Raw genomic sequence first — 20,754 nt, forward strand, 5'->3', positions numbered from 1 at the left:
TCCCAGGAACGTGTTTGGTGTGGGCTTACAGGGTTGGAGGGAGAGCCGATTGTAATGCCTATGGAGTGGAGAGAGCAGTTCTGCTCTCCCAGGCTCCAAGTGAAGGTTTCAAACTTAACTGGTGGCTCCAGGGGCCGCTGAAGAATCCTGAGCATGCAGGCCCGAAGCCCGCCCTGCTCATCGGGAACTAATTTTGAAAAGGGGTCCTTCAACAGGCATTTAGCCCCCTCATTAACAAGTCCACCTGGGATGCCTAAAACATTATCCCCATGAATTTAGCAGTGGAACCACGCCTGTCTAGATTGGGCACTGGCCAGTCCATTGCAAAACTGGTATGCTTTGTGCCCATTTAATGCCCGAAAAACGGACACACACTTAACAATTTCTACCCCTCTGTCTTTGAAGAACTGAAGCAAGATTTTTATCGTCCCATTAAAGGGCATGGAAGAAATCACGAAATAACAAAACTGTATTGAAAGAATGGAGGTCATGTTCAGGATGCAGTCACAAACAAAATCACAGATGGGGTTCGATGTTGAGTGGAGATGGTCACTGATATGAAGAAGGAACAAAGCAGGAGAGAGAAAAGGGGTCTGGGACCTCTTGAATGGCTGGAAAAGGTGTCAGAAGTTGAAATATCGCCTATTGAACAGACAGAGTCATTTGAGAGAGAAACATGAGCATAGCTTTGGAGTAAACTGGTACAATATAAACTTGCTTTGGCGTATTGATCGTGTTTGTTTTGCCCAGAATCTTCTCCAGTTCCATTCCTTTAAGGTGTATCATTCCAAGGCTTATTGGAAGCTTTGATATGATGTATCTTCACAAAGAGCAATTGCCTGATGAGTGAAATTACAACACGTTCATGTCCTGGGAAACAGTTCTCCAACGACAGTCCTCCAGAGATCGTCTTGGCTGTGACAGTAAGTCTGCACTGCAGTTTTGGCCATCCAACCTCAGAAAGGACATAGATGCATTAAAAAGGGTTCGGAGAAGAGTGACCAAGATAGTTTGGGTATTCCTGGACTAAGTTATTAAGAAAAGCTCAAGTGACTGTGGAGAAAAGACGACTGAGGGGAGACACATCACGGTTTTAAAAATGCTAGGAGCTAGGAGCAAAGAGCTAGGAGCTAAATTAAAACGTAGGACCTCAAAAGTAGTAATCTCGGGATTGCTACCAGTGCCACGTGCTAGTCAGAGTAGGAATTGCAGGATAGCTCAGATGAATACGTGGCTTGAGCAGTGGTGCAGCAGGGAGGAATTCAAATTCCTGGGGCATTGGAACCGGTTCTGGGGGAGGTGGGACCAGTACAAACTGGACAGTCTGCACCTAGGCAGGACCGGAACCAATGTCCCAGGGGGAGTGTTTGCTTGTGCTGTTGGGGAGGAGTTAAACTAATATGGCAGGGGGATGGGAACCAATGCAGGGAGACAGAGGGAAATAAAAAGGAGACAAAAGCAAAAGACAGAAAGGAGATGAGTAAAAGTGGAGGACAGAGAAACCCAAGGCAAAAAACAAAAAGGGCCACTGAATATAAAGGGGCTGCAGGAGGGGTCAAACTAAAAATCATGGTTTAAAAACTAGTATTAAAACACTCTACCTAAACGCACGCAGCATTCGAAATAAAGTAAATGAGTTGACGGCACAAATCATTACAAATGGGTATGATTTGGTGGCCATTACAGAAACGTGGTTGCAGGGTGGCCAAGACTGGGAATTAAACATACAGGGGTATCTGACGATTCGGAAAGATAGACAAGAAGGGAAAGGAGGTGGAGTAGCTCTGTTAATAAAGGATGATATCAGGGCAGTTGTGAGAGACGATATTGGCTCCGATGAACAAAATGTTGAATCGTTGTGGGTGGAGATTAGAGATAGTAAGGGGAAAAAGTCACTGGTGGGCGTAGTTTATAGGCCCCCAAATAATAACTTCACGGTGGGCAGGCAATAATCAAGGGAATAATGGAGGCATGTGAAAAAGGAATGGCAGTAAACATGGGGGATTTTAACCTACATATCGATTGGTCAAATCAAATCGCACGGGGTAGCCTGGAGGAGAAATTCATAGAATGCATACGGGATTGTTTCTGAGAACAGTATATTACAGAACCTACAAGGGAGCAAGCTATCTTAGATCTGGTCCTGTGTAATGAGGCAGGAATAATAAACGATCTCCGAGTAAAAGATCCTCTCGGAATGAGTGATCACAGTATGGTTGAATTTGTAATACAGATTGAGGGTGAGGAAGTAGTGTCTCAAACGAGCGTACTATGCTTAAATAAAGGGAACTACAGTGGGATGAGGACAGAGTTGGCTAAACTAAATGGTGGCACAATTGAGGAACAGTGGAGGACTTTTAAGGAGCTCTTTCATAGTGCTCAACAAAAATATATTCCAGTGAAAAAGAAGGGCGGTAAGAGAAGGGATAACCAGCCGTGGATAACCAAGGAAATAAAGGAGAGTATCAAATTAAAAACCAATGGGTATAAGGTGGCCAAGGTTAATGGGAAACTAGAAGATTGGGAAAATTTTAAACGACAGCAAAGAATGACTAAGAAAGCAATAAAGAAAGGAAAGATAGATTACGAAGGTAAACTTGCGCAAAACATAAAAACGAATAGTAAAAGCTTTTACAGATATATAAAACGGAAAAGAGTGACTAAAGTAAATGTTGGTCCCTTAGAAGATGAGAAGGGGGATTTAATAATGGGAAATGTGGAAATGGCTGAGACCTTAATCAATTATTTTGCTTCGGTCTTCACAGTGGAAGACACAAAAACCATGCCAAAAATTGCTGGTCACAGGAATGTGGGAAGGGAGGACCTTGAGACAATCACTATCACTATGGGGGTAGTGCTGGACAGGCTAATGGGACTCAAGGTAGACAAGTCCCCTGGTCCTGATGAAATGCATCCCAGGGTATTAAAAGATGGCGGAAGTTATAGCAGATGCATTCGTTATAATCTACCAAAATTCTCTGGACTCTGGGGAGCTACCAGCGGATTGGAAAGCAGCTAATGTAACGCCTCTGTTTAAAAAAGGGGGCAGACAAAAGGCAGGTCACTATAGGCCGGTTAGTTTAACATCTGTAGTGGGGAAAATGCTTGAAACTATCATTAAGGAAGAAATAGCGGGACATCTCGATAGGAATAGTGCAATCAAGCAGACGCAGCATGGATTCGTGAAGGGGAAATCGTGTTTGACTAATTTACTGGAATTCTTTGAGGATATAACGAGCATGGTGGATAGAGGTGTACCGATGGATGTGGTGTATTTAGATTTTCAAAAGGCTTTCGATAAGATGCCACACAAAAGGTTACTGCAGAAGATAGAGGTACACGGAGTCAGAGGAAATGTATTAGCATGGATAGAGAATTGGCTGGCTAACAGAAAGCAAAGAGTCGGGATAAATGGGTCCTTTTCGGGTTGGAAATCGGTGGTTAGTGGTGTGCCACAGGGATCGGTGCTGGGACCACAACTGTTTACAATATACATAGATGTCCTGGAAGAGGGGACAGAGTGTAGTGTAACAAAATTTGCAGATGACATTAAGATTAGTGGGAAAGCGGGTTGTGTAGAGGACACAGAGAGGCTGCAAAGAGATTTAGATAGGTTAAGCGAATGGGCTAAGGTTTGGCAGATGGAATACAATGTCGGAAAGTGTGAGGTCATCCACCTTGGGGAAAAAAACAGTAAAAGGGAATATTATTTGAATGGGGAGAAATTACAACATGCTACGGTGCAGAGGGACCTGGGGGTCCTTGTGCATGAATCCCAAAAAGTTAGTTTGCAGGTGCAGCAGGTAATCAGGAAGGCGAATGGAATGTTGGCCTTCATTGCGAGAGGGATGGAGTACAAAAGCAGGGAGGTCCTTCTGCAACTGTATAGGGTATTGGTGAGGCCGCACCTGGAGTACGGCGTGCAGTTTTGGTCACCTTACTTAAGGTAGGATATACTAGCTTTGGAGGGGGTACAGAGACGATTCACTAGGCTGATTCCGGAGATGAGGGGGTTACCTTATGATGATAGATTGAGTAGACTGGGTCTTTACTCGTTGGAGTTCAGAAGGATGAGGGGTGATCTTATCGAAACATTTAAAATAATGAAAGGGATAGACAAAATAGAGGCAGAGAGGTTGTTTCCACTGGTCGGGGAGACTAGAACTAGGGGGCACAGCCTCAAAATATGGGGGAGCCAATTTAAATCCGAGTTGAGAAGGAATTTCTTCTCCCAGAGGGTTGTGAATCTGTGGAATTCTCTGCCCAAGGAAGCAATTGAGGCTAGCTCATTGAATGTAAATCACAGATCGATAGATTTTTAACCAATAAGGGAATTAAGGGTTATGGGGAGCGGGCGGGTAAGTGGAGCTGAGTCCACGGCCAGATCAGCCATGATCTTGTTGAATGGCGGAGCAGGCTCGAGGGGCTAGATGGCCTACTCCTGTTCCTAATTCTTATGTTCTTATGAAAGGAACTGATGAGGTGGAAGTAAGGAAACTATTTATCTTGGACTGAGCATAGGTACACATGTAGAAAATGTACATACCTCAAGCTAGTTTAAAGATTGGAAGAAAAAAGTTCCACACAGCCCACAGCTGGAGTACTGCATGCAGTTCTGATCACCGCATTACAGGAAGGACGTGATTGCACCGGGAAGAGATTTACGAGGATGTTGTTGGGAGTGGAGAATCTAAACTTTGAGATTAGATAAATTGGATTTGATTTCATTGGAACAGAGGAGGCTGAGGGGAGACCTCATTGAGATGTATAAAATTATTCGGGGCCTAAATATAGTGGATAGAAAAGGCCTATTTCCCTTAACAGAGGGGTCAACAACCAGGGGGCATAAAGTTAAAGTAATTGGTAGAAGGTTTAGAGGGGATTTGAGGGGAAATTTCTTCACGTAGAGGGTTGTGGGGGTCTGGAACTCATTGCCTGAAAGGTTGGTAGAGGCAGAAACCCTCACCACATTTAAAAAGTACTTGGTTGTGCACCTGAAATGCCGTAACCTTCAGGATTACGGACCTAGAGCTGGAAAGTGGGATTCGGCTGGATAGCCTCTTGTTGGCCGGCACGGACACGATGGGCTGAAATGCTTCCGTGCTGTAAACTTCCATGATTCTATGATAGTTGATGTGTAGAATAAACTTCCGGTTAAGGTAGTTATTTGACTTAGGCTGTGTTTCTAAAGGTGAGAAGCAGGATTGAGCATTTTCGTGTTATTTAATAACATCTTGATTTGTTTTCAGAGAAGGAAATTAATGTTCCCTAAATGAGGGGAACAACAGGTAGTGTATGATTGGATGATAGAATAATCATCCATGAACTCTGGCCGCAATGAGCTCAATCAGCAGAATGGCCTTTTTTCACTCTGGATTTTCTTATGTCATTCTATATCCTCCACTACACAAAGCTTTTTAAGAGTCCTTTTTGTTTTAAATAAGCCATTGCCCAAACAGAGATCAGCTCAAAAGAGCCTGGCATCACAAGAAAATATCTCCCCCAGCCCCTGCCAGCTCTCCTTCCTTTCCGTCTCAAGTCAATCATTTGACCCTGGAAGATCAGAATAACTGAAGTTGCAGTTCATTTTGTGAGCTTAGCAGAGTTTCAGATCTACAACTTAAAATATGTCCCCTAAAAATCTCCAAGATAGTATTTTGGGCCCAAGTTTTGTGCATCTCTGCTCATTATATTCCTCAGCGTTGATATGTCATTTAAAATGACCTATAGCTCTTTAGTAATGGTTTCCTGCTTGCACAGGTAGAAGATCAGCCATGATCTTAATGAATGGCAGGGCAGGCTCAAGGGGCTGAATGGCCTACTCCTGCTCCTATTTCTTATGTTCTTACTTATGTTCCTATCACACCTGGTCAGAATTAGGTTTGTAAGAGCTTACTCAGAAATTGTGTATTTATGGGCGAAATTCTTTAATTGATGGGCAATCGTAGAGCAAGTGCTGACAGCACTACAGGCATTAAATCTCCGACTGTTCAGTTGCCCCTGCCTATGGGGTATAAAACCCTTTTCTTAAATCAAGGACACAACAAAAGCAAGATTAGAGTGCTGTTCTCTTTGTAAGTAAAAAAGTAATCGGGTTATGCAGACCTGAAACTCAGGTACAAGATTAACTTCTATTAGTGCATCATGGCAGGAACCAGCAAGTTTAAAACAATTGACTGAGTAATAACGATCTCTTTAATTTGTGGGACTAGATATGGCTGTTCATAGTTGTACTTAAGGCTCCCTTTACACGTACCTGCATGCATCATGTGGTCATTGGCATAAAATATAGATATTAATGTTATTTTATCTAGCAACTAAAAGAACAACACTCTCAGTATTCATAGGTGCAAGGTTGCAGAGAATCAGGCTTTATGTTTGTTTTTACATTTGTGACAAGTGGAATGCAGGAGAGGAAAGAACGGTAATATTTTATGGCACACTAATTGCAAAAACGTTCCCCTGCACAATGGCGGAACGATTGCAGCCCTGTAATAAACGTGACCTTGGTGTTTGATAGAACATCTTATTTTAATTTTTTTTTACCTTTTCCCTTCAGTTGAAAAGGTTCAAACCCAGTGGGATGAGGTGCAGAACCGGTTACAGTCTCGCACACAGCAACTGCAGGAAATGCTGAAGGATTCCAACCAGTGGCTTGAAGCCAAGCAAGAGGCGGAGGAAGTTCTAGAGAAAGCCAGAACCAAGCAGGGGTCCTGGAAGGAAATGTCCTATACCGTGGAGATACTAATGAAGCAGAATGCAGATGTCAAGGTAATTGAAATAGCTTTGCAGATTTGTAGCTTTTTTTTTTAAAAAGAGGTTAAGAAAATCAGTAGGAGAATTAGAGTAAATTATCAAAAGCTTGGTTTTTAGGAGCATTTTAAAGGAGGAAAAAGAGGTAAAAAAGAAAGATGCATTTATATAGCATCTTTCACAACCACTGGACATCTCAAAGCACTTTACAGCCATTAAGTTCTATTTGAATTGTAGTCACTGTTCTAATGTAGGAAACATGGCAGCCAATTTGCGCAGAGCAAGCTCTCACAAACAACAATGTGATAATGACCAGATAATCTGTTTTTTTGGTTATGTTGACTGAGGGATAAATATTGATTGGCCAGGACACTGGTGATAACTCCCATGCTGTTCTTCAAAATAGTGCTGTGGGATCTTTTACATCCACCTGAGAGAGTAGACGGGGCCTCGGTTTAACATCTCATCCAACAGTGCAGCACTCCCTCAGTACTGCACTGGAGTGTCAGTCTAGATTTTTGTGCTCAAATCCCTGGAGTGGGACTTGAATCCCACAACCTTCTGACTCAAAGGCACGAGTGCTGCCCACCGAGCCACAGCTGACAATGCAAGCCGACACAGGTAGAGAGTTTTAGAGAGGGAATTCCAGAGCTTAAGGCCTCAGCAGCTGAAGGCACGGCTGCCAATGGAATCGGGGATGCACACGGGGCCAGAATTAGAAGAGCGCAGATATCGCGGTGGTTTGTACAGCTGGAAGAGGTTAAAGAGATGGTGGGGTGGGGGGGGCGAGGCCATGGAGGGAGTTGAAAGCAAGGATGAGGATTTTAATTTCGAGGTGCCATGAGTATATGATCTCTGAGTCTTGCTGTCATTGGGGAGAGAAAAGCAATGGGATTTTTTTTTTAAAGTTAATCAACATATTTGTACCACATGTGTGGTTTTTGATCAAAAATGAGTATCTTTATTGTTTGTGACTGCCAAGTCGTCTGAGGTCAAAGGGCTTTTGGGAAATCAAACCTAAATAAGTGCTGAGGCTGGTCTCAGTTGCATTGTATAAATTAGAAAGTGCACTGCATGGAGTCTGAGCAGTTTTTCAATCTGCAGCCCTAAAGTTGAGGCCACTGCAGATTGACTGGTAAAATTAATGTCTCAGTTTGGATTTTTGTCCACTATATTAGTATAATAGAAAAACTGCATCAATCTCAGCATCAACATCATTTTATGTTTATATTGCATACTAATCTGTCACCTTTTAGTTAACCACTTTGATTATTTCTTTATTTAAACCACTTTCTACAATTATTGTTGCTTAATATAACAAAACTGGTAAAATATAATGAAGCAGCCTTAAAATGTCTGTGGAATTTCTTCACAAGTCTGCCTTCCTGGTAAAAGTTTCAAATTTAGAGAATGTTCTGCCCAATTTAAACAGTGAAATTAAGGTAATGAAGCACTTTGAATGTGCATTTAATTATTCAGATGTAACATGGTAACAAATGGGGCCTGAAAATAAAAAATGCTATGTCATTAGTGTAATTATGCAAATTCATGACATGAAGTCATGTAAGGAAGGAAATAATGGGCTTGTAATAGGCTAACCCATCAAACATTCATTACAACAGTCTGTTATTAATGCCTATAACAGCAACCTATAGGAGGCAGTAAATGAGGTGCCAGGTAGTGTGATCCAAACGACACAAATTGACATCACTTTCAATTCAAAACAAATGCAATTACATGTTTTTTTCATGTATCTCATTCAAAATGTATTGGGCACCATATTATACCATAAATTGTAATGAGTTTCATTGAATGTTTAGTTTGTTTTTAGTTTTTCTAATGTGGGTGAATGCAATCGAACGAACAAACTTACTGCACTTTGACCCACCCCTACTCTGAGGGAGTGAGTAACACACAAAGTTTGAGAAGAAATTGTAATTGTAAAGAGGGTGGGAAAATTCTTCTAAGAGTCGTAGGCCTAGAAATTTGTCCCGGACGATGGCACAAAACGGGGCGGTATTGGATCGGAAGCCCGTTACACGCAGCGCCTGACATTCAATTCCATCGCAGTCAGTGCTAATACCACTTGTTTTGCGCCATCACCCGAGACGAATTTCTCGACCATTATCTCAGTAGACTGATTTTCTTGATTTGCCAGCTGTTCACCCCTTCTGCCTTGAGTTTCTGTCTCCACCTCACTGGCCCAGTGATACCTGCTGTGACGTGCATGTTTGAGGATTTGGGATAAGAGCTGGAACCACATCAGCTGTGATTTTCTCCCCATGTCCAACTGATACTGACCGACCTGTGTTCTCCTGACCCCCCCATGTCCCACTGACACTGATCCCCCCCATGATCCACTGACCCCCCCCCCCGTGACCCACTGACACTCCGTCACCCACTTACCACTTCTTAACCTCCGTGTCCCACTAACAACCCCGTGACCCATTGACACCGTCCCGTGACCCACTGATACCCTCCCGTGACCCACTGACCCTCCCGTGACCCCCCACGTGACCCACTCACCTCCCCAAGACCCACTGACCCCCCCCCTGTGACCCACTGACCCCCCCCCGTGACCCACTGACCCCCCTGTGATCCACTGACCCCCCCCCCAGTGACTCTCTGACCCACTGACACTGACTCCCATGACCCACTGACGCCCCTGACTCACCGACCACCCCCGTGAGCCACCGATTTAACCCCCCCGTGACCCACCGACCTCCCGTGACCGATCGATCCCCCGTGACCCACCGACCCTCCCTGTGACGCACTGACACTGATTCCCCATGACCCACTGAACCCCGGGGGCCCACTGCGCCCCCCCCCAGTGAGCCACTGATGCCCCCCCTGACCCACTGACGCCCACCTGTGACCCACTGACCCCTCCGTGACCCACTGACACTGACCCCCGTGACCCACTGACACTGAGCCCCCTGACCCCCCCCCATGAACCACTGACCGCCCCATGTCCCACTAACTCCCCCCATGACTCACTGACCCCCCCATGATCCACTGACCTCCCCATGACCCACTGACCCTCCCCATGACCCACTGACCCCCCAATGACCCACTGACCCCCCAATGACCCACTGACCCCCCAATGACCCACTGACCCCCCAATGACCCACTGACCCCCCAATGACCCACTGACCCGCCAATGACCCGCTGACTCCCCCAATGACCCACTGACCCCCAATGACCCACTGACCCCCCTGTGACCCACTGACACTGAGCCCCGTGACCCACTGACATTGAACCCCCTGACCCCCCAATGACCCCCTGACACCCCAATGACCCACTGACCTCCCCGTGACCCACTGAAATCCCCGTGACCCACTGACACTGATCCCTCCCCATGTCCCACTGACACTGATCAACCCGTGACCCACTGACCCCCTCCCCGTGACCCACTGACCCCCCCAGGACCCACTGACCCCCACATGACACACTGACCTCCCCATGAACCATTGACTCCCATGACCCATTGACCCCCACATGACCAACTGAACCCCCCAATGACCCACTGACCCCCCAATGACCCACTGACCCCCAATGACCCACTGACCCCCCTGTGACCCACTGACACTGAGCCCCCTGACCCCCCAATGACCCACTGACCCCCCCCAGTTTCCCACTGAACCCCCCCACGACCCACTGAACCCCCCGCGACCTACTGACACTGAAGCCCCAGTGACCTACTGCCACTGACACCGCCATCGTCCCCGACCGCCCGACCCCCCCCCCACCAATGTTCCACTGACACATAGAAACATAGAAAATAGGTGCAGGAGTAGGTTTTTCGGCCCTTCGAGCCTGCACCGCCATTCAATGAGTTCATGGCTGAACATGCAACCTCAGTACCCCATTCCTGCTTTCTCCCCATACCCCTTGATCCCCCTAGTAGTAAGGACTGCATCTAACTCCTTTTTGAATATATTTAGTGAATTGGCCTCAACAACTTTCTGTGGTAGAGAATTCCACAGGTTCACACTCTCTGGGTGAAGAAGTTTCTCCTCATCTCGGTCCTAAATGGCTTACCCCTTATCCTTAAACTGTGACCCCAGGTTCTGGACTTTCCCAACATTGGGAACATTCTTCCTGCATCTAACCTGTCCAAACCCATCAGAATTTTAAACGTTTCTATGAGATCCCCTCTCATTCTTCTGAACTCCAGTGAATACAAGCCCAGTTGATCCAGTCTTTCTTGATAGGTCAGTCCCGCCATCCCGGGAATCAGTCTGGTGAACCTTTGCTGCACTCCCTCAATAGCAAGAATGTCCTTCCTCAAGTTAGGAGACCAAAACTGTACACAATACTCCAGGTTTGGCCTCACCAAGGCCCTGTACAACTGTAGTAACACCTCCCTGCCCATGTACTCAGATCCCCTTGCTATGAAGGCCAACATGCCATTTGCTTTCTTAACCGCCTGCTGTACCTGCATGCCAACCTTCAATGACTGATGTACCACGACACCGAGGTCTCTTTGCACCTGCCCTTTTCCTAATCTGTCACCATTCAGATAATAGTCTGTCTCTCTGTTTTACCACCAAAGTGGATAACCTCACATTTATCCACATTATACTTCATCTGCCATGCATTTGCCCACTCACCTAACCTATCCAAGTCACTCTGCAGCCTCATAGCATCCTCCTCGCAGCTCATACTGCCACCCAACTTAGTGTCATCCACAAATTTGGAGATACTACATTTAATCCCCTCGTCATTAATGTACAATATAAACAGCTGGAGCCCCACACAGAACCTTGCGGTACCCCACTAGTCACTGCCTGCCATTCTGAAAAGTACCCATTTACTCCTACTCTTCGCTTCCTGTCTGCCAACCAGTTCTCAATCCACGTCAGCACACTACCCCCAATCCCATGTACTTTAACTTTGCACATTAATCTCTTGTGTGGGACCTTGTCAAAGGCCTTCTGAAAGTCCAAATACACCACATCAACTGGTTCTCCCTTGTCCACTCTACTGGAAACATCCTCAAAAAATTCCAGAAGATTTGTCAAGCATGATTTCCCTTTCACAAATCCATGCTGACTTGGACCTATCATGAAACCTCTTTCCAAATGCGCTGCTATGACATCCTTAATCATTGATTCCATCATTTTACCCACTACCGATGTCAGGCTGACCGGTCTATAATTCCCTGTTTTCTCGCTCCCTCCTTTTTTAAAAAGTGGGGTTACATTGGCTACCCTCCACTCCATAGGAACTGATCCAGAGTCTGTGGAATGTTGGAAAATGACTGTCAATGCATCCGCTATTTCCAAAGCCACCTCCTTAAGTACTCTGGGATGCAGTCCATCAGGCCCTGGGGATTTATTGGCCTTCAATCCCATCAATTTCTCCAACACAATTTCTGACTAATAAGGATTTCCCTCAGTTTCTCCTTCTTACTAGACCCTCTGACCCCTTTTATATCCGGAAGGTTGTTTGTGTCCTCCTTAGTGAATACCGAACCAAAGTACTTGTTCAATTGGTCTGCCATTTCTTTGTTCCCAGTTATGACTTCCCCTGATTCTGACTGCAGAGGACCTACATTTGTCTTTACTAACCTTTTTCTCTTTACATATCTATAGAAACTTTTGCAGTCCGTCTTAATGTTCCCTGCAAGCTTCCTCTCGTACTCTATTTTCCCTGCCCTAATCAAACCCTTTGTCCTCCTCTGCTGAGTTCTAAATTTCTCCCAGTCCCCGGGTTCTCTGCTATTTCTGGCCAATTTGTATGCCACTTCCTTGGCTTTAATACTATCCCTGATTTCCCTTGATAGCCACGGTTGAGCCACCTTCCCTTTTTTATTTTTACACCAGACAGGGATGTACAATTGTTGTAGTTCATCCATGCAGTCTCTAAATGTCTGCCATTGCCCATCCACAGTCAACCCCTTAAGTATCATTCGTCAATCTATCCTAGCCAATTCACGCCTCATACCTTCAAAGTTACCCTTCTTTAAGTTCTGGACCATGGTCTCTGAATTAACTTTATTAGTCGGGAAATTGTGTTGGGGAAATTGATGGGATTGAAGGCCGATAAATCCCCAGGGCCTGATGGACTGCATCCCAGAGTACTTAAGGAGGTGGCCTTGGAAATAGCGGATGCATTGACAGTCATTTTCCAACATTCCATTGACTCTGGATCAGTTCCTATCGAGTGGAGGGTAGCCAATGTAACCCCACTTTTTAAAAAAGGAGGGAGAGAGAAAGCAGGGAATTATAGACCGGTCAGCCTGACCTCAGTAGTGGGTAAAATGATGGAATCAATTATTAAGGATGTCATAGCAGCGCATTTGGAAAATGGTGACATGATAGGTCCAAGTCAGCATGGATTTGTAAAAGGGAGATCATGCTTGACAAATCTTCTGGAATTTTTTGAGGATGTTTCCAATAAAGTGGACAAAGGAGTACCAGTTGATGTGGTATATTTGGACTTTCAGAAGGCTTTCGACAAGGTCCCACACAGGAGATTAATGTGCAAAGTTAAAGCACATGGGATTGGGGGTAGTGTGCTGACGTGGATTGAGAACTGGTTGTCAGACAGGAAGCAAAGAGTAGGAGTAAATGGGTACTTTTCGGAATGGCAGGCAGTGACTAGTGGGGTACCGCAGGGTTCTGTGCTGGGGCCCCAGCTGTTTACATTGTACATTAATGATTTAGACGAGGGGTTTAAATGTAGTATCTCCAAATTTGCGGATGACACTAAGTTGGGTGGCAGTGTGAGCTGCGAGGAGGATGCTATGAGGCTACAGAGTGACTTGGATAGGTTAGGTGAGTGGGCAAATGCGTGGCAGATGAAGTATAATGTGGATAAATGTGAGGTTATCCACTTTGGTGGTAAAAACAGAGAGACAGACTATTATCTGAATGGTGACAGATTAGGAAAAGGGAAGGTGCAACGAGACCTGGGTGTCATGGTACATCAGTCATTGAAGGTTGGCATGCAGGTACAGCAGGCGGTTAAGAAAGCAAATGGCATGTTGGCCTTCATAGCGAGGGGATTTGAGTACAGGGGCAGGGAGGTGTTGCTACAGTTGTACAGGGCCTTGGTGAGGCCACACCTGGAGTATTGTGTACAGTTTTGGTCTCCTAACTTGAGGAAGGACATACTTGCTGTTGAGGGAGTGCAGCGAAGATTCACCAGACTGATTCCCGGGATGGTGGGACTGACCTATCAAGAAAGACTGAATCAACTGGGCTTGTATTCACTGGAGTTCAGAAGAGTGAGAGGGGACCTCATAGAAACGTTTAAAATTCTGACGGGTTTGGACAGGTTGGATGCAGGAAGAATGTTCCCAATGTTGGGGAAGTCCAGAACCAGGGGTCACAGTCTAAGGATAAGGGGTAAGCCATTTAGGACCGAGATAAGGAGAAACTTCTTCACCCAGAGAGTGGTGAACCTGTGGAATTCTCTACCACAGGAAGTAGTTGAGGCCAATTCACTAAATATATTCAAAAGGGAGTTAGATGAAGTCCTTACTACTCGGGGGATCAAGGGGTATGGCGTGAAAGCAGGAAGTGGGTACTGAAGTTTCATGTTCAGCCATGAACTCGTTGAATGGCGGTGCAGGCTAGAAGGGCTGAATGGCCTGCTCCTGCACCTATTTTCTATGTTTCTATGTTTCTAACTATTTCATTCTCCATCATAATGTAGAATTCCACCATATTATGGCCACTCTTACCCAAGGGGCCTCGCACAACGAGATTGCTAATTAATCCTCTCTCATTACACAACACCCAGTCTAAGATGGCCTCCCCCCTAGTTGGTTCCTCGACATATTAGTTTAGAAAACCATCCCTTATGCACTCCAGGAAATCCTCCTCCACCGTATTGCTTCCAGTTTGGTTAGCCCAATCTATATGCATATTAAAGTCACCCATGATAACTGCTGCACCTTTATTGCATGCACGCCTAATTTCCTGTTTGATGCCCTCCCCAACATCACTACTATTGTTTGGAGGTCTGTACACAACTCCCACTAACATTTTTTGCCCTTTGGTGTTCTGCAACTCTACCCATATAGATTCCACATCATCCAAGCTAATGTCCTTCCTAACTATTGCATTAATCTCTTCTTTAACCAGCAATGCTACCCCACCTGCTTTTCCTTTTATTCTATCCTTCCTGAATGTTGAATACCCATGGATGTTGAGTTCCCAGCCCTGATCATCCTGGAGCCACGTCTCTGAAATCCCAATCACACTATATCTGTTAACATCTATTTGCACAGTTAATTCATCCACCTTATTACGGATACTCCTTGCTTTAAGACACAAAGCCTTCAGGCTTGTTTTTTTAACACCCTTTGTCCTTTTATAATTATGATGTAGTGTGTCCCTTTTTGTTTCTTGCCTTTGTTTACTCGGCCTTCCACTATTGCTTTTTACCTTTCTACCATCTGATTCTGACTCCATATTATTTTGCCCTATCTCGCTGCATAGGTTCCCATCCCCCTGCCATATTAGTTTAAACACTCCCGAACTGCATTAGCAGATGATACCCCCAGGACATCAGTTCCAGACCTGCCCAAGTGCAGACCGTCCCTTTTGTACAGGTCCCACTTCCCCCAGAACTGGTTCCAATGTCCCAGGAATTTGAATCCCTCCCTCTTGCACCACTGCTCAAGGCACGTATTTATTCTAACTATCCTGCTCCTTCTACTCTGATTAGCATGTGGTACTGGTAGCAATCCAGAGATTACTACCTTTGAGCTCCTACTTTTTAATTTAACTCCTAGCTCCCTAAATTCAGCTTGTAGGACCTCTTCCCGCTTCTTACCTATATCGTTGGTACCTACATGTACCACGACAACAGGCTGTTCACCCTCCCTCTCCAGAATGCTCTGCAGCCGCTCCGAGACATCCTTGACCCTTGCACCAGGGAGGCAACATACCATCCTGGAGTCTTGGTTGCGGCCGCAGAAACTCCTATCTATTCCCCTTACAATAGAGTCCCCTATCACTGTAGCTCTCCCACTCTTTTTCCCACCCTTCTGTGCAGCAGAGCCAGCCACGGTGCCATGAACCTGGCTGCTGGTGCCTTCCCCTGGTAAGTCATCTCCCCCAACAGTATTCAAAACGGTATATCTGTTTTGGAGGGAGATGACCGCAGGGGACTCCTGCACTACTTTCCTGCTCTTGCCTTGTCTCTTGGTCACCCATTCACTATCTGCCCTAACCCTTACCTGCGGTGTGACCAACTCACTAAATGTGCTATCCACAACATTCTCAACATCGCGCATGCTCCAGAGTGAGTCCATCCGCAGCTCCAGTGCCGTCATGTGGTCTGTCAGGAGCTGTAGCTGGACACACTTCCCACACACATAGTCGTCAGGGTCACTGGAAGCGTCCCTGACTTCCCACATAGCACAGGAGGAGCATGACACGGGTCCGAGCTCTCCTGCCATGACTTAACCCTTAAATTCATTTACTTACTAAAATTTACTTAAACACCAAACAGCTACTTATTGGTTGGCTGCCAATTAAACCAATCTAAAAGTCAGTCTCAAGAGAGTTATACTTACCAGTCGAACAGCCAACCACTTACCAGCTTGGTTGTGATGTCACCTCTCGATTTCGCACCCCTCTATCTTTGTCTGCAACTGGTCTCTGGGCCTCCGTCTCCTACTCTCGCACTCCTTATCAGCTGCTCTAGTGTCAGCACTGGTAGGACCAACCAGTGGCCTACTGACAGTGACTGCCTAAACACACGCATGAAGATTTGCTACCAGAGGACTGTCACTGCTCATTAATCCATGCCTGACCAAAAGTCAGAATCTTCAGGACAGCAGGTGAGAAATTTGAGAACATTGGAAAAAACAATCAATTTAAAATAATTGCTGTGCAAAGCCTCTTTGCAGCAACTGTCCAGATTAGCATCAGGCTCGAGAAACAACTACGCCTTGATGGTATGTGAGTAATGCACGTCATAGTGTCAGCTTAACTCAGTCAATAATGCAGCACTCTTGCCTGAGTCAGAAGCTTGTGCACTCAAAGCCCCATTGCAGATTTGAATCTTTGTTATAGTGCATCATCATAGGCAGTCCCTCGGAATCGAGGAAGACTTGCTTCCACTCTGAGTCCTTAGGTGGCTGAACAGTCCAATACAAGAGCCACAGTCCCTGTCACAGGTGGGACAGATAGTCGTTGAGGGAAGGGGTGGGTGGGACTGGTTTGCCGCACGCTCTTTCCTATGCCTGCGCTTGATTTCTGCATACTCTCGGCGATGAGACTCGAGGTGCTCAGCGCCCTCCCGGATGCACTTCCTCCACTTAGAGTGGTCTTTGGCCAGGGACTCCCAGGTGTCAGTGGGGATGTTGCACTTCATCATTAATGCACACAACTTCAGGCTTACCATCGAAATGCGCAGAACTTCAGACTGTTCAGTGCAGTCATGAGGGAATGTTGCATTGTCTGAGGTGCAGTCTTTCAGGATGAGATATTGAATCTGTCTACTCTGGTGGGTGTAAAAGATCCCATGGTACTGATGGAAGAAACAACCTGCATTGAACCACTGAATGTTTTAAAGCACTTCACAGAAGTTTAATGTGGGAAACACAGCAGTCAATTTGTGGACAGCAAGGTCCCAAAAATTGCAGTGGTAAATGGCCAGATAATCTGTATTGGCAGTGTTGGTTCAGGGTTAAATGTTGGCCAGGATACCGAGAGAACTTATCAGCTCTTCTACATATAATGCCATGGGAATCTTTTACATCTACCTGGGAGGGCAGATTTGGCCTTGGTTTAACTTGTTATCTGAAAAATGGCACCTGCGACAATGTAACGCTTCCTTAGTATTGCACTGGCGTGTCAGCCGAGAATAAGGCTTCAACCAAGACTCAGAGGCAAGAGTGCTACCACTGAGTGAAGGTGACAGAGAAGAGTGGGGAGGTCTTCTGGTGTCCTGGCCAACATTATTCCCACAACCAACATCACCACAAAATAGATCATCTGCTTGTTCATTCATTTCCAGTTTGTGGATCCTTGCTGTGTGCAAATTAGCTGCTGCACTTGCCTACATGACAGTAGTTTGCACTTCAAAAACAATCTTTGGTTGTTAAATACATTGAGGTCGCCTGAGAATGTGACAAGGTGCCATATAAATGTAATTCTTCCTTTTAAAATGTGGGTGTTATGGTGGTGCAGTAAATTATTGAGAGCTGTGATCTTTTAAATTGACACGAATGACTAATTCTTATTATGTCATAATAATAAAGTGACTCCACTTCTCTCAAACATTTTCATTCATGACTTCTTACATCTTTCATGATCTTTTCATTTATTTCTAAAAGGAGCACATGAAAGCACTGGGATAAGATAGTTTAATCATTCATTCAAATTAATCATGTGCAGTTATTTTTCAAGGCATAGACACACATAATAAATGTGATTCATCTTGTCATATATTCTTTCCTGCCTTCGAATACCTCATCCCAGAGACCATTTTTCATGTTTCAGCCCAGACAATGTTTGTGGGCTATTTCACCATGAGGTTCATCACAGATCTTGTCCTCACCTCATACTATACAAGCACATTTTGCAGCAGAAATCACAGGAGCACTGTCCACGTTTCTTTCCCTCCCAGCGATACTGAGAGCATTGTTAATTGGTCTTCCCCCTCCGTGCCTCCAATTGTATTCACCTAACTCAAAATAGGATTGAATGTGGGATCATCCTGGTATATCTTGCACGATATTGCACCACAGAGTACACTTAGTCACTGAGCCACTGAGGGAGCCAAGGACTCAATGCGTGTGACTGTGTAAACAGTTCACACCTCACTCGAGCAAATTATATCATCCAAAACCTTGAATTTGATTCTGTCTTCTTCATAGCAACTCAGTGTCTCTTTTGTCAGCATTGCAAGAACACTTTTGACTCTGAATAGTGAATTTCTTCTCATCCTTTTCGAAATTAGATCAAAGGGCTAAAATTGGGTGCTGTTTTGAGCGGTTTATTGCCCATGAAATTTGGGCCTCCTTCGTAACTATTTTCACCTTTGAGAGGCCTGGAGTTCCTCATCTCTGCTTTTTCACAGCTATATATAAAACGGTCATAAGAACATAAGAATTAAGAGCAGGAGTAGGTCATTTGGCCCCTCGAGCCTGCTCCACCATTCAGTAAGATCATGGCTGATCTTCTACCTCAACTCCACTTTCTTGCACTATCCCCATATCCCTTGATTCCCTTAATATTCAAAAATCTATCGATCTCTGTCTTGAGTTTACTCAACGACTGAGTATCCACACCCATCTGGGGTAGAGAATTCCAAAGTTTCACCACCCTCTGAGTGAAGAAATTTCTCCTCATCTCAGTCCTAAATGGCAGACCCCTTATTCTGAGACAGACCTCTGGTTCTAGACTCCCCAGCCAGGAAAAATATCTACCTTATCAAGCTCTAAGAATTTTGTATGTTTCAATGAGATCGCCTCTTATTCTCCTGAACTCTAGAGAATATAGGCCTTCTCTACTCAATCGCTCCTCATAGGACAACCCCCACATCCCAGGAATCAGTCTGGTGAACTTTCGTTGCACTCCCTCTCTGGCAATTCTATCTTTTGTTAGATAAGGAGACCAAAACTGTACACAATACTCCAGTGTGGTCTCACCAGGGCCCTATATAATTGCAGTAAGACACCTTGAGGTAGAAATTGTCCTCCGCCCGAAACGGGGCGGACCTACCATTTTTAAAAGTTTTTCTCTGCCCCAGTCCAAAGGGCGAAGATATCGGAGAAATTCAGCACTTGTTTTTTTTTTTCTCCGTGGTGCGATGTTCCAGTCGGGTCAGGGGCGGAAGTGCCCTTACAGTGGAGTCTGCCGCCCCGATCAGTCATCAGCGCCGCACTGACGCATCACGTCTCTCCCCTTCAATTAAAGGGGAGGGCCGCTGTGAGCTCTGCAGCCATTTCAGTGGCACCCTATTGGGAGGGTTCCAAGAGGAGGTGCCGGGCTGCCTGTTGGTGGCCTGGCCAAACCCGGGGTCATAATTGTCAGATCGGCCTTGGCCGACAAAAAAATAACATGGCAGCCGCAGCAGTGCTCCTCCCCTTTAAGGGTGGCCGTACCACCATTTCACAGAGAGTGCACCCACAGCAAAGGGGCACCGGCCAGTGGCGGGGGCGCTCCCGCGGGGAAATTTTGGCTAAGGGGCAATTTCACGAGAGGGTCCCCGCCAGACGGTAAGGGGTCAGCACGTGCACGCTGCGCCAGGAAAACGGGCAGAGCGGTCCCAGACCCGCTCCGCTCCTAACGAAGAGCAAATTCTAAAATGGCAGACCCTCCACGGAGAGTCGCCGGCCATTCCGCGTCGCCGCTTTTCGGCGGTCAGACGCTTTATCGAAAGCGGAAATTTCAGCCCCCTTTACTCTTATACTCGAATCCACTTGTATGCTCTTTCCCTCAATATTCCCAGGCTGAATTGAACTTTCTGTGACATAATGGACAGTTTCTGTGAACCCGGTAATTATTTTTTATTCAACTATATGGTATTCTGCCCGACAAATTTGACTGAACTTTTTAAAATCCAATTATTGACTGTATGTCATACTTTCAAGTGCATCATCTCAATTGAAGACTGCATGAAGCAATTTTGAAAAATATTGTCTTTGAAATCCACACAGCTTAGCCCTCTGGGCATGCTTTTATAAAATGCAATATGTGCAGCAGCTGAAATCTCTCTTTAACATTTACAGAATTGGAATGGGTACTGGTTAAATAGATCGCTTCCTGCAGTGGCAGAACACACAATAACAGCAGCCTCAAGAACTTGCTGTCTTCCATGCTGACATTTCCAAGCAATAAAGTTTTTTAGGAACCACACGCTCATAGATGGCGATTGAATAAATGTAGGATATAAATGAAAAGGATGTGGATTAATTTCACAAATGAGGAAAATTTGTTGACTCCTACCTGGCAAAGTTGCAAAAGAGCTAAGAAATTCCTCAGCCTTATATTTGTTATTCCTTTGTTGCTCAGTTTTCCTCCTGTTTAT

At 45.4% G+C, this 20,754-nt stretch overlaps 1 protein-coding gene across 12 annotated transcripts in view; it reads left to right on the forward strand.

The window, feature by feature from the left end:
- Nucleotides 1-20,754, forward strand: part of dmd (dystrophin) — a 2,299,423-nt gene that overhangs the window by 1,817,907 nt on the left and 460,762 nt on the right. For all 12 annotated transcript variants that reach the window (XM_070893344.1, XM_070893337.1, XM_070893339.1 and 9 more), the window contains one exon: nt 6,560-6,771. In XM_070893344.1, coding sequence (XP_070749445.1) covers nt 6,560-6,771 — 212 coding nt within the window. The remainder of the gene's footprint in view (nt 1-6,559; nt 6,772-20,754) is intronic.

This window comes from Pristiophorus japonicus, chromosome 11 (assembly GCF_044704955.1).
Source record: "Pristiophorus japonicus isolate sPriJap1 chromosome 11, sPriJap1.hap1, whole genome shotgun sequence".
NCBI lineage: Eukaryota > Metazoa > Chordata > Chondrichthyes > Pristiophoridae > Pristiophorus > Pristiophorus japonicus.